Here is a 12,677-nt window from a genome sequence, read left to right as displayed (position 1 = left end):
TAGTATTGCTACTGGATAACCATGCCCACTGTCTCTATTCTGCATATTAGTAATATCTCTGATTAAAGAAATTCCACAGTTATCTTTGACTTTTTTTTACAATTATAAATGTTTATGTATAAGTTTAGGGCTCGACCTATATTGTAAATACTAGTCGGGTAGCCAGTGTTTCGCTGCGGGCGGGATGAACCAAGAAAAATGTTGAGGTGTGTTGGGTCTCATTATGCAATGAAATAGCTGGACCAAGAGAAATTTGATATGAAGCTGTATGGTGAAGAGACTCAAAGGTAGTTGTGTTATGCCCAGCAAAGAAAATATAACCAGAGAAAAAGATCGCAGTTGAATGATGTTGTCCTCATAATAGAGATATATGCACGTGTAAACAGATGACATCATCTTCCTCAATCTGCTTGCAGATCTAAATAGACAACTATCTCAAATGAAGAATGGTTTTCTTCAGACAACACATGAACACATACTTTCCCACTGGCATTGCAAGTATTCCTGCTAAGATTAGCAGCAAAACATTCTTTACCACCCATAGAGAAGAAAACATTTGCGTCCCTCTGTGCAATGAACTGATTCCATATATTTTGTGCAATTTCTGAACACATGCAAAATGGACTCGGACTTGAAAAATTATTGCAAATATGACGGTAGTCCATGTGTCGCCTCTATCTTTATTCATTCGTGTTTAATCTATTATGGATTGCAAGCCATAAAAAGATTCTAATTATCAGGTCCAGACCTGGCCACTTCACACTCTAACACGGATCATTAGGCAAGCTCCAATCATCACATGATATGAATTGGTGGTAGGCCGTAACAGCTAAGAATTCACCACCTGGTCCATGGTTCTACATCAGAACCATTATCCGAGCATGCTGGAAGACAAGTTAATGCAATGGCCTGAAAGCAATTATCAGGGAGCCGTTGAGAGAATCTCTCCGTTAGCCATCACCACTTTAGTGACTTTCCTGTTATTAAGCTTTGGAACTCAGTCATGGAGAGCATGATCAACGAAAATGCCTACATTATCCACCCTTTAATCTTCCAAAAATTCATCAACTATCCTTCCCCAGTCATCCAAGTGACTCTTATAAAGAAAACCTTTCACAATTTGACAATGCCACGCCAAAGATTGGACATGGACCCTTTTCTCTTTGGAACCGAACCTAACTGCTTGAAAGTCATTACATCATCTTTTAACAGCTTTAACCAATAAGAGATCAGCTTGGGTCATTAATCCCCAAACAATCTTTAATGACACAAGTCCTTGAGTTCATCAAGTGCACTCTTATGTACTCTACTGTATCCCCCAAACAAAACTTGGACGCGCTTTGTCAATAGCCTCGCAAACGCTCCTGGGGGAGATGAGTTGTCTATATGGACTGCACAAATACAGAGAGCGACTATTCCAGCTACAGAAAAATTGTTGATTTTTCCAAGCTGACAAATTGCTCTGAACTCTCTCAGCAATATCTTTTGAGGTCAGATATCAATATAAAACCATCTCCACTGTTGATTGTATTAGATACCTGTTTATAAGTGTTTTTGCAGAAGAAAATCTTGGTTTTGAAAACACCAATTTTTTTGACCAAATGAGGCGCAAAACTTCTTTAAACATCCCAAAATAACATCTATTTGATTTTATAGAGGACTCCACATCGTATTTAATCACCCCATCGAAAAGCAAATGTGAAATGCAAGCCCATCTTTTACAACCCTACAGGATTCCATTTTCTAATATACATATGTTCTGTAATTAAATGAGAACATTCTTCCATGCATAGTACAGAGAATATACAAAGAAAAAGGGTCACTATGTCTAATGCCATGCTAGGGACTGAATTTTTCTGAAGCTGCTCCACTATAAAACAATTGCATAGAAAAGGACGATTAACGTGACACGCGAAAATAAAAATAACATAGATCTCTATCAAGAGAACAACATAACCAAAGACAGAATTAATAGCATCTGTAAGCCAAGCATGAAATCCATAATAACACGAAATGCACAAACACAAAGACCTCCTGTCAAAGCCTCTTTCATCCACCATTGACCCAAACATCGTTTAATTAACATGTCGTTCCCTAAGTGCATCGAGAATCCAAAAAAGGGCTTAAAAGCTCAACATACAGCAAGAATAAAATCCAAGGACCAACTTCAAAATAAAACACATCTCTCTCAAAATCCTTGTCAAACACCTCGTGTGCAACATGTAAAGAAGATAGTCAAAACTAATTAAAACACTTAAACTAACCCTATTATCTGCCTCTTGTCATTCACAATGCTACTGCACAACTCTAATTTATCTTTTTAAAACACGATTACACATAGATGGCTCGGTAAAGGACTACCTCATGGATGATGGAAAAGGCTCAAAGTCTAATTCAGTTAGTTCCCTATCACTAAACCCATGGATGCAAAACAACTGGAAAAACTCAAAGCAGAGACCTAAACCAGAAGCAAACATAGTCCGTGTTTGATCCATGAATGGAGGTGAATAAGTTGCACGATGAATCCTTATATGATTCCTTACATGCACACAAAAAAAGGCATGAAAAAGCTTTTTAATGACTTCAAAAGAACTAACCCAACCAACTAATCCCGAAGCCAGCAAGCTACAGCAACTATTCTTTCTCCAAATTTTAAACCTTTTTAAGATGAAAAGCAACTAAATTAAAATTCCAACCCCGAGAAACACACAAATAACCCAGCACCATGTAGCTTGCAACCAAATAGAAGAAGATGAATTTGAAAAATGAAAAAGAAAAAAAAAAGATGCTTGAGCAGCAAAAAACGAAACTCACGTGCCAAAACCATGCCATATTGCCCTTGATGCAAGAGTAGGCCACTACGGCAACAGCTTTCGAACTCTGCTCTGAGTCGCTACCGACTTCATAGAGAGAGTTGTTAATACAATTCTAATTCATCAAGAAAAAAAAAAAGCCAGCAACATCAGTAATAATTTAATGCAATAACACATAAATAACACCCAAACCGAAGAATTAAAATCCCACAAATGAAGAAATTAGACTAAAATCTAAAACTTAGCATGTAGTAAAAGTGCAGATATATCCCAGAAATCAAAACCCATTAACCAAAAACCATAAATAAAAAAGAATGCATTATTTCCCAACCAGGAAAAAAAAATCATAAAAAATTAGGATTTCAAAGGATACAACTTTCTTTGTTTTTTTCACAGATTCCCATCTACATTGAAAGCGCCATCGTCGGCACCACCGGTGCAAGAGCAAGACCTCTCAGTGGATCCTTTTCTTCTCCATAATAGCCTCTCTAGTTTATCTTTCGTCTACCTGTTTGGTTTCAAAAAAGAAGTAGGTAAGGAAAAAGATTAGCTGCCAAGAAATTAAAAAGCAAAGGAAAATTGTGGCCTCCAAATTACCATGTCTCTCCATAAATGGAAGGACACGGAAAGCAGGAGAAGAAATTGAACAAAATCATCGCGAGATCAACTAACTTTCTGGAGATAAACTCTGCTTGAATACACAACAAAACACCTCACAATCCAGAGCTAATCTGATCTCTTTTTTCTATAATTTCTATATATTTATGTACATAGAGTACCGGCCAGAACTCAGGCCTCAAGTTAGGCGAGTTAACCGAATCAATAAAAAAAAAATTAAGAAAAAACCATGTCATTTTGATTTATTTTTTTAATCAAGCGGTTAAAACCTGGCTTCTGAAGATCCAGTCGTCTGAGCGAAAATGATGACAAGATCATTCGGAGTTATTAATACCGACCACAATCTACAATCTCGGTCAAGCAAAGTTCGAAACATAATAAGACTTTCTCGTATAGAATATTACAAGCTATATACTGCGTAAACATTGATGAGGAGATCCACAATCGATGAGATACGGGAACTGTAAATAACCATTCCATGTGAACATGTATCTTGGTGATTAAGCTTTTTAGGATATCAGATTATGACAGGAAAACCTAGCAAGGATACAAGGTAGTACATATATCTGCTGTAAGATTTTAGGATGACTTTAATTCTCTGCAAAATCAGTTGGCTAGACCTGATGACTCCTGTCAGTATCAGCAATAGTATCTTCTACGGACCTGCACGTCCATCCCAAATTCTGCAATTCCCTTGAACTCAACTTTATATCTTCTTCTACTTCAATGAAACTGTGATGACATAGTCAATCGATAATATAGCATTAAAAAAATACAGATGAAAACAAACTTGAGGGTGCATTATCCATTGCGTTAATCATCTTTCATTTTCTTGCTACCAACGAGAATTACCTTCGGGGGTAGTTGTAGCTATGATAGATGCTCTTCAAGTTGTCCGCTAATGCTGGAGTTCTAATCGAATATGATGTGTGTATGTATCTTCCTTTTGCTCATGTTTTTTCATATACCAGCAGAAGTGCTTCTGCCACATCAAGTACATCTACAACAGGAAAATCTCTGATCTCTGGCACGAAGGAGGATGTCGAAGCCATCTTTATAGTCTTAGCGGCTGATATAATCCTCTAATGTAAACTCTAATCTCTCTGTCATTTCCCTGTTATTATATTATATGTTTATTTATTCACCTTTTTTAAAATTAAAGTCCGTGTTTTTGCATCTTGCAAGCTCTGTCTATTATTCTGGGTTTAGCAACTATCATTTTTTGAAATTTTAGAACTAATTGTTCAGTGCTAAGCTTTTAATTCTAACAAAAAAGTACAAAAAGACTTGCACTGTTTTTGTGTGGGTTATAATTCTTTGGGGTTTAAGGAGAAGTTTGTTGTTAAGTGCTCAAGACTTTCTACATTTATGCTGGAATTTTGGATTTGGGATTCACACGAACCTCTTTTCTTTGTTTCCCAGGTTCTGAAGCCGGGGGCCAAAACACACCTTGAAGATTGATCCCTGGTCTATAGTTAGCGATCAATCATCTTTAATTGTATCTGCTGAATGTTTTTCTTGCTTTGAGTGAAGAAGTTAGGTTGTTATAACTTTCCCATGGTGTCCTTCAAGATTTATTTATTCCTAACCTTAAAGAGATTTGGTTGTTTGATGATGGCGGATCACTAATTCCGAACAATTTTTTCATCCTCTTTAGTGTCTTAGTTTTGTCTTGCTTCCAATCCTCAAACCCACGCATGCAAGAAAGGTGAAGCGATGAAGAAACATACTGCATTTTCCATAGTTTTACAATGGGGGATCATTGATTGTACTGGTTTACAAACATTTATACCAGGATTCTGTACCTGCATGCTTCAGTTTATCTTAGCTATCTATACAGGTGCATAAATCGAGTTGTTTGTTTGCAATCTAGTTGATTCATCACATCAACTTTCTAACTGGTTTTTCCGCCAGCAGGGTTGCTTTGTTAAAATGAGCATGCTGCTACTGGCAATCATGAACTGGTTTCGCTCCAGATATTGCAAGGCCATCTTGCCATTCAATAACTAAAAATTACATGCTTTGGTTCGCAGAAGTAATTCGTTAGAACAACTCAGCACTAAGTTATGTTAGTAAACTTGGTTTCAGGTTTTAATTGTAACAAAGATGACATTAAATTCCTTTTCTTAATTACTCAACATATGTTATAAGACTCTCATAAATGCCATCGCAATATTGTTGATCTTATGATTCTCTTCCATTCATGCTTTAAGAAACTTGGCTATTTGTTGTGTCAGCTTACGACTACCCATGATCAGCAAGATTTACATAGCTTGCCAGTACAAGCAGATGCTATTGAAACAAAAGCTAATTAGGGAGGGACTTTGGCTCATAACCCTGAGGAACATTTCATAGCTATGATATATTCGGATGCTGGTGGGCTTCGATAGAATTCAAACATTGTTATAAAACAGAATGAGTTAACTCGGCTATTCAAGATCTAGCTTGTAGAATGGATTTTTTCTCCTTTTTTTTTTATATATTGAAACAATATAATTTTAAAGATTTTTTACAAAATTCATAGTTCGGATTGACTCAGCAACGCATCCAAATTTTATTAGACCTGATCAATTCCTCGATTGGTTCTTATTGTCAAAACTTTAGACTTTAAGATGCAAAGACTTGGTTTAGGGGTGTCTAGATCTTAGAGACCAGTGAAGGATCACATGTAAACATAAAGGGCCAGAATCTCTTCCATATTTAACTTCGAAAAAACATAAAATTAATATCTTTTCAAATCAAATGCAATTTAAGACACGATATTAATGACCGAATAACATTAGTTTATGGGGGCTCAGTTTATACTATAAATAAGCCCAAATGTCAAACAATAATTAGAGGTTAGATGAGGTTTAGTCCAGCTGGGTGTCATTAAGAACGTGGGGGTGGGGGACTTTCCTCATTCCAGCTGGATGTCTGATAACAATGATATCTGGGAGTTTTTGTTTTTTTGGCATACTTGTTTTTTAGGATTATTTTGGGCTTGAAAAGGCGTTAGATTAATTTTTTTTAAAAAAAATGTTTTTAAATTATTTTAATGTTATGATATCAAAAATAATATTTTAATATTTAATAGTCACCATACAGCAAACACCTAAACTCATCACATGTAATGTTCTAAGGATATTCAAATAGATCCAAGGGGCTAAAACCATAGAGGTTAAATATATTCCCACTTTGTTCTTTAATATTCTGTGATGAACCCTTTCATTTCGCGATACACGCTAATGGATGGAATTTCTGTGCTCTTCCTAGATGATGGAATGAGTGTTCTTGAAGAGTTGGTTGACTTCATTGCCCCTATCATAATCGCCGAATTCGATTTGAAAGTGGATTGCAAGTGGACTGTGTTTTATCAAATCAGTGCTGCTGCGTTGACTATTAAACTGATCAGATTTTGATTAAGAATTTAATAGAGTTAATGAATCATTAAGAATTTTATCGAACCAGTTTAATCTTAAGAATTCATATTTTAGATTCTAATTTCTTGTAGTCGACGAACAAAAACGCTCCAAGTTTAACAATTATGACTCATATACATTTCTACTTTTTAAAAAAGGAAATTGTATGAACATGATTTCCATTTCTTGATAAGCACAGCTTAGTCTTGTTATTTTCAATGATACTGATTTGATCAAACTGGAAGGAAAAAATCCATACATGTCACGATATCAGCATGGATCATCGACATAACATGCTAGCAAATCGCATTTATTAACTGGAAAAAAAGAAAAAGAAAAAGGGAATAAGATGAACTGCCCATTTTGTTTAATCCAAGATTCCAGTTTTCTGATAGCTTTCCACCGAATCAATGAGAGTTTCCTCCAGTGGCCGGTAGCTCCACCCTAGCCTCTGTAACTTTTCTGAACTCAGATTCATTCCTTGCTCTTCTTCAGTGAAGCTGCCAGTGCAAGAAGATGTGCAATCATATTGCCAAAAACAGGCAAAAAATAAAAAGGAAATCAATCCTTGCAAGGGTGAGTGAGTGGTATCATCTAACAAGAGAATCAGAGTAGAATAGCACTGAACTTGAATAATATGGATGGATGAGTAAAAGATCTTTAAAGTTGCTTACCTTTTAGGATAGTTATAGTTAGGATATATATTTCTCAATTTCTCCACCAAATCCTCTGTTCTGATTTCATGAGCCGTGCATATATATCTACCTTCTGCCTCTGGCTTCTCATATACCAAAAGCAGTGCTTCAGCAACATCACGAACATCTACTATATTTCGGAGCTTGTTTTCCAATGACTCGTGCCCTTCTGCATTAGCATCTCGTGCAGAACACCAGTGAACAATGAGAAGATGGCATAAAATTCTGCTTCAGAACAAACCATATCTAAACTAAACTAAGCTAAACTAACAAATAGTATTTGTATTTTTGACCTGGGTTTCAAGTTACTAGCCTTGAGAGAGCCATAAGCCACTGTTACAGACTACAACAGCAATGTTTAAATGTTTGAGTTATCCAAGCATGAAAAACTAAAGTATGATCAAAATGTGGCAAGCTGTCTGGGAAGTCCAGAGTCCAAACCACAGGGTCACAGCCATCAGCACAAAATTGAATCAGACGCAGCTTAGGTTAAAGCTACAATAATGAATCAAGGACCAATTTTATTATGAGTATTTAATACTCTTAACTTTCATATATAATCTCAGTGTTAAAAATCATCAAAAGTACACTAAAAAAATTCCTTGGATTACTTGTAAGTAAAGATGACATTTAACATGCACAGGTAAAACCAGGTGACCTGGGCATCGTATGGATAGCTACCTTTCAAGAGTTTAATAAGAACCTTGCTACTTGCACTGACTGCAGAAGGCAGAATTGGCCCCAAGATGAGGGAAGGACAAATTGTTACAACATCAAGTCCACTTCTTTTTGCATATTCCCACGCCTCACTCTCTGCTTCTGTCTTGGACAGACAATACCAGTTCTGGAGCACAAATAGAACCAAAGATAATAGCAAAAAATAGAAAAACTTAAATCGTCTGTGGGATTAACTCTCATGATATAGAATTACAAAATGTAAGACCAGAAAAATATGTTCAACTCAGGACTTCCAAATTTGCATTAAAAACTAACAAGTTTATCACCTTGGTTGCTCTGCAGTATTCCTTGTCAGACCACCAATTCTCATCCATCACTTGACCCTTTGGCAAGCTTGGGTTCATGCACACAGCAACCACAGAAGACACAACAACAACTCGCTTAACCTTAGCTTCATCACATGCTCTGAGCACATTCAATGTGCCCTTTACAGCAGGTTCGATCAATTCTACCTAAAGTCATTACAAGATGGCATATTTCTTAATCAATCACCATCAAACACACTATCAGTTGAACACTCTAATTAATTAGGCACGCTTGCCTCAGGGTTTGGTACTGTAGTGGAGGGAACAGGACTGGCAACATGAAAGACTCCTTCACATCCCTTGATAGCAGAACAAAGAGAGTTGTAATCCAGTAAATCTGCCTTAAAGAGTTTCAGATTCTCAGATGCCTTGTCAATGGTTTTCAAGTGAGCGTACTTCTCGTCCGCTGCATGATATTGTCAATAAATTTGCATTAAAGCACCATTAAAAAAAAAAAAAAACAATTCCATATTTCCACTTGATAAAGGCTGAGCTTTGATTTTTGACAACAACTATCTGCCGAATCCAGATGCAAATATTGAAAATGCGGCCATCAGTGAATCAATGACATGTAACTAAAAACCATTACAAATTTGGGTATTGTCGATTAAATGCTTAAAGATCTGAATAATACATGAAAATGGGGCATAGCAATATAGGTAACCCGAAGCGAGAACAGAGAACGAAAATAAATAGCTAGGAGTTTTGTAGATACCGACCGGGGTCTCTAACGGTTCCATGGACAAGATAGTTCTTAGAGAGAAGAACCCTGAGGAGCCAAGAGCCCAAGAAACCTCCAGCTCCTGTCACGCATATCCTCCCCTTCTCTCCTGCCATTTCCAAGCTTTCGTAATCAATCAGTCTTTTAGTTTATAACTTGTCTGCCCTGGTGTATTGCCTGCCACACAAAAATAGAAGTTCTTTTAGTGTTCCTTTATTTATTGATAAGGAGTTGTCTTTTTCCTGTGTTTTGGCTTTCCAGCTACTGATAGTGGGCCCGCAACTAGTAGAACAAGCGGTTATTCTTGTATTCTTTTCTGCGAAAGAGCCAACAACAACCGCTGGATGATGATGTGATAATATCAAGATTTTAGTCGTCACGAATTTACAGCAACAAGTTCGAACTGCCATTACAACGACAACACTATTCAAGAACAAAAACCCACGCTCTATTTGCATTCAATTAAGGAATCCAGATTAGGGCAACATGCATCAACAGCAACAAAAAATATGTTCTGTTGTGTTCTGGAACGTACACTACAGGACACTGTCAGCTTGTCATCTTCTAGCTTGGCAACCTAAGTGCACCGGGGAATGATAAATGGGATGGAATTGTGATGGCACTTTTAATTTCCATTCTCTCGTCTCTCTTTTTTTCCATGTGATTCAAAATTTCAAATTATTTTGTTAATCGGAACAATAACATGAATAAATTATTACAACACCTAAATATTTTACTAGAAAAAATAATGCAGACCCACGATGCCATGCCGGGACCAACCTAGTACAAATAAATGGGAATCATAACAAAGAACATAGCTTGCCAGTACAAGCAGACACTACTGAAACAAAAACTAACCAGTAACTTTTGCATCGTTTTGCACATAACTGTGGGGAGTATCTCATCTTATTTTAACTATGATGTTCGGAGGGTGTTGGGCATGGATGTGAATTAAATCATAGAAATTGCTTAAATCATATTTATTGATGATTATATATGTTCACACCGTATACTTTTAAAGGTATTGTTTTAATTAATTTATGTAAATTCAGACATGTGCTCCCACGCCCTTTAATAGTTTTCTGATTTTAGTTGGGCCATGTGGCAGTGTGCCTGGCCAGTAATTCAAGTTACTTGAGACGCGGTTTGGTCCGTTCAATTGAGTACCTATCATCAAATTATTGTTATGCAGGCGTGTCGGCGAGGCAGTTATAAGGCACATCTTCTAAGTTTTTTTATTAGATATTTGGTTATATCCTCTTATTTGTATTTTATTTCGAATTTAATTTTTATTATTTTTATTTTTATTTGTTTTGATTTTAATGCTTCTTGAAGTTTTTTTTTGTAATTTTCATTCCTTAACATTTTATTTAATTTAATTTTTATTCAATCTAGATCTTATTTTTGTGATTGTTATTTTATATTTTTTTATTTTTTTTCTTTATAATTTTATTTTGTTTTGTTTTGTTTTCAATTTTGGTCTTTGTCTTTTTTATTTATATCATTTTTCTTCATTTATTTTGTTTTTCAATTTAATCCTTAATTAGTTTCTTAAAAATAAATATGCAGTAGGGAATAGAGATTCAAAACACCATATTTGAATGATTTATGATGTAATTATAACCCATGAGTCTTTATTTTTTTATGGAGATGATAAACTAAAATATAATTTTGTTTTAATAACTTTAATGAAAAAATATCTTTGATATATGTGTTGATGGGAAATAAATATATCTGATATATTTATTAATAGAAAATAAATTTTTAATATAAATATTATATTTTTAAAAAATTCCATACGTACTTAAATGACTTTTATATATACATAAAAGGATGCGAGGAGAATATAATCTATAGGCAGATCATTCTTTTAGTTGGTCCTCGACACATTGCTTAAAACCATGGTCTTTTGGTTTTCGAAATAATTTTTTAAGCTTGTTAATTCCGAGTTCATTATAGAGATTAACAACTAATTTTTTCATTTATAATCTTAAATGCGGTATATCCTATCATATATGACCATCACTCATGAGCATGTTAGGCCTTTTCTATTTGATATAGACATTGTTAGCAATTGTTATTGATTTTAGCTTGATTAAGTGGATTATCTAACAAAATTGAGATACAAAAATTAACTCAAATTGAATTTTTAGTTAAATTAAATGATATATTAACCTAAAATTCTCATTGATTTGATCAAATTTATAATGATGTGGTTAACTTGATCAAATTTAATTTAAATCTAATTAGATCAATATAAAAGTACCTCATTTTTATGAGTTGTAAATTGAATGATGCCTAAATATTTTTTTCAAAGTGCTCCTGTTGGATTGGAAAACTATACATGCAGGTGAGAGCCAACCAGTAATTGATCATCCACCTCAGCGATGAACAGAAGACATGTTAGTCATATAATTGAAGTATGTATAATGTTTCAGAGAAACAGGTGCCTGCCTGGATCTCACGTGAGCCGCGGGGGATTATTATTATTATTATTATTATCGTTATTTTTTATGAATCCACAAGCAAAGCACCAAGTCCAGCAATGATTACAATCTGTCGGAGCCCAACCAGCCGACACTTTTTTTTTTTTTAAAGAAATCCAGCACATTACTAATAATAATAATAATAATAATAATAATAAGTATTTCAGTGCTTGAGTTTATCTCCTATCCGACTTCGAGCTCTGGCATGCATGTTTGTGATTCCCGCGATACTTTACATGTCTACTAAATTTACAGGGTATTTAGTGGGCCATAAAAATTAATCATGGTACGTGCAAGCTGACCCGAACACCCCATATAAATAAATAAAAAATAATAACAGCACCAACACACTTACTAAAATATTTAGAAAAATAAAAAATGCATGGCTCTTCCTTTTATGCATAACAATTGTCATAAATTGTTAAATATTCTAATACAAATTTCATTGAAAAGAAAGGAGATAAAAAGAAAGATATCACATAGTTATAATGAAACTTCCGAGATGATAAAATCAAATTACCAAAAATACCTGGTTTGGTTAAATCCAACAACTTCAAATAAGAATATTAATTATGACCGGTATAAATTTTATAAATCATTTAAAGATAGCGTGTGACTCATTTATTTTTAAACAGTTCACGTGGTTTATTTTAGTTTTAATAAGCTTTTTTTGGTATTTTTAGATTTATTTTATTAAAATTTTTACAATAATATTGATAATCATCATTAAGGTTTTGTGCGACCAATAAAAAAATAAAATAAAATAAGTAAAATAAAATTTTTACATAAATCAGCTTTCTTGGCCATCAAAGATATATTACAGTAGTTCTTTTTACATTTACATTATTATATAATGATTTTAGTAACCATAATAAAATCTTACAAATTTTTTATTACTTA

The 12,677-nt window shown here is 34.6% G+C and overlaps 1 protein-coding gene and 1 long non-coding RNA gene across 2 annotated transcripts; one reads left to right on the top strand and one right to left on the bottom strand.

Annotated features, from left to right (window-relative positions):
* Positions 1-3,700: 3,700 nt before the first annotated feature.
* On the top strand, positions 3,701-5,868 carry LOC105132799 (uncharacterized). Its single transcript, XR_843645.1, has 2 exons — positions 3,701-4,518; positions 4,854-5,868. It is a non-coding gene; the product is annotated as an uncharacterized LOC105132799 (long non-coding RNA).
* Positions 5,869-7,115: 1,247 nt separating this feature from the next.
* On the bottom strand, positions 7,116-9,532 carry LOC105132798 (cinnamoyl-CoA reductase 2-like). The gene is made up of 6 exons (XM_011036491.1): positions 9,290-9,532; positions 8,807-8,976; positions 8,532-8,717; positions 8,209-8,371; positions 7,507-7,696; positions 7,116-7,332 (listed from the first exon to the last, which is right to left on the bottom strand). Exons 1-6 carry the CDS (start codon positions 9,405-9,407, stop codon positions 7,200-7,202), a joined length of 960 nt encoding a protein of 319 aa, XP_011034793.1. The 5' UTR covers positions 9,408-9,532; the 3' UTR covers positions 7,116-7,199.
* Positions 9,533-12,677: the final 3,145 nt, after the last annotated feature.

This window comes from Populus euphratica, unplaced genomic scaffold (assembly GCF_000495115.2).
Source record: "Populus euphratica unplaced genomic scaffold, PopEup_1.0 scaffold68.1, whole genome shotgun sequence".
Taxonomy (NCBI): domain Eukaryota; kingdom Viridiplantae; phylum Streptophyta; class Magnoliopsida; order Malpighiales; family Salicaceae; genus Populus; species Populus euphratica.
Note: the sequence above shows the minus strand (reverse complement) of the source record. Positions and strands in the feature narration are given on the sequence as shown.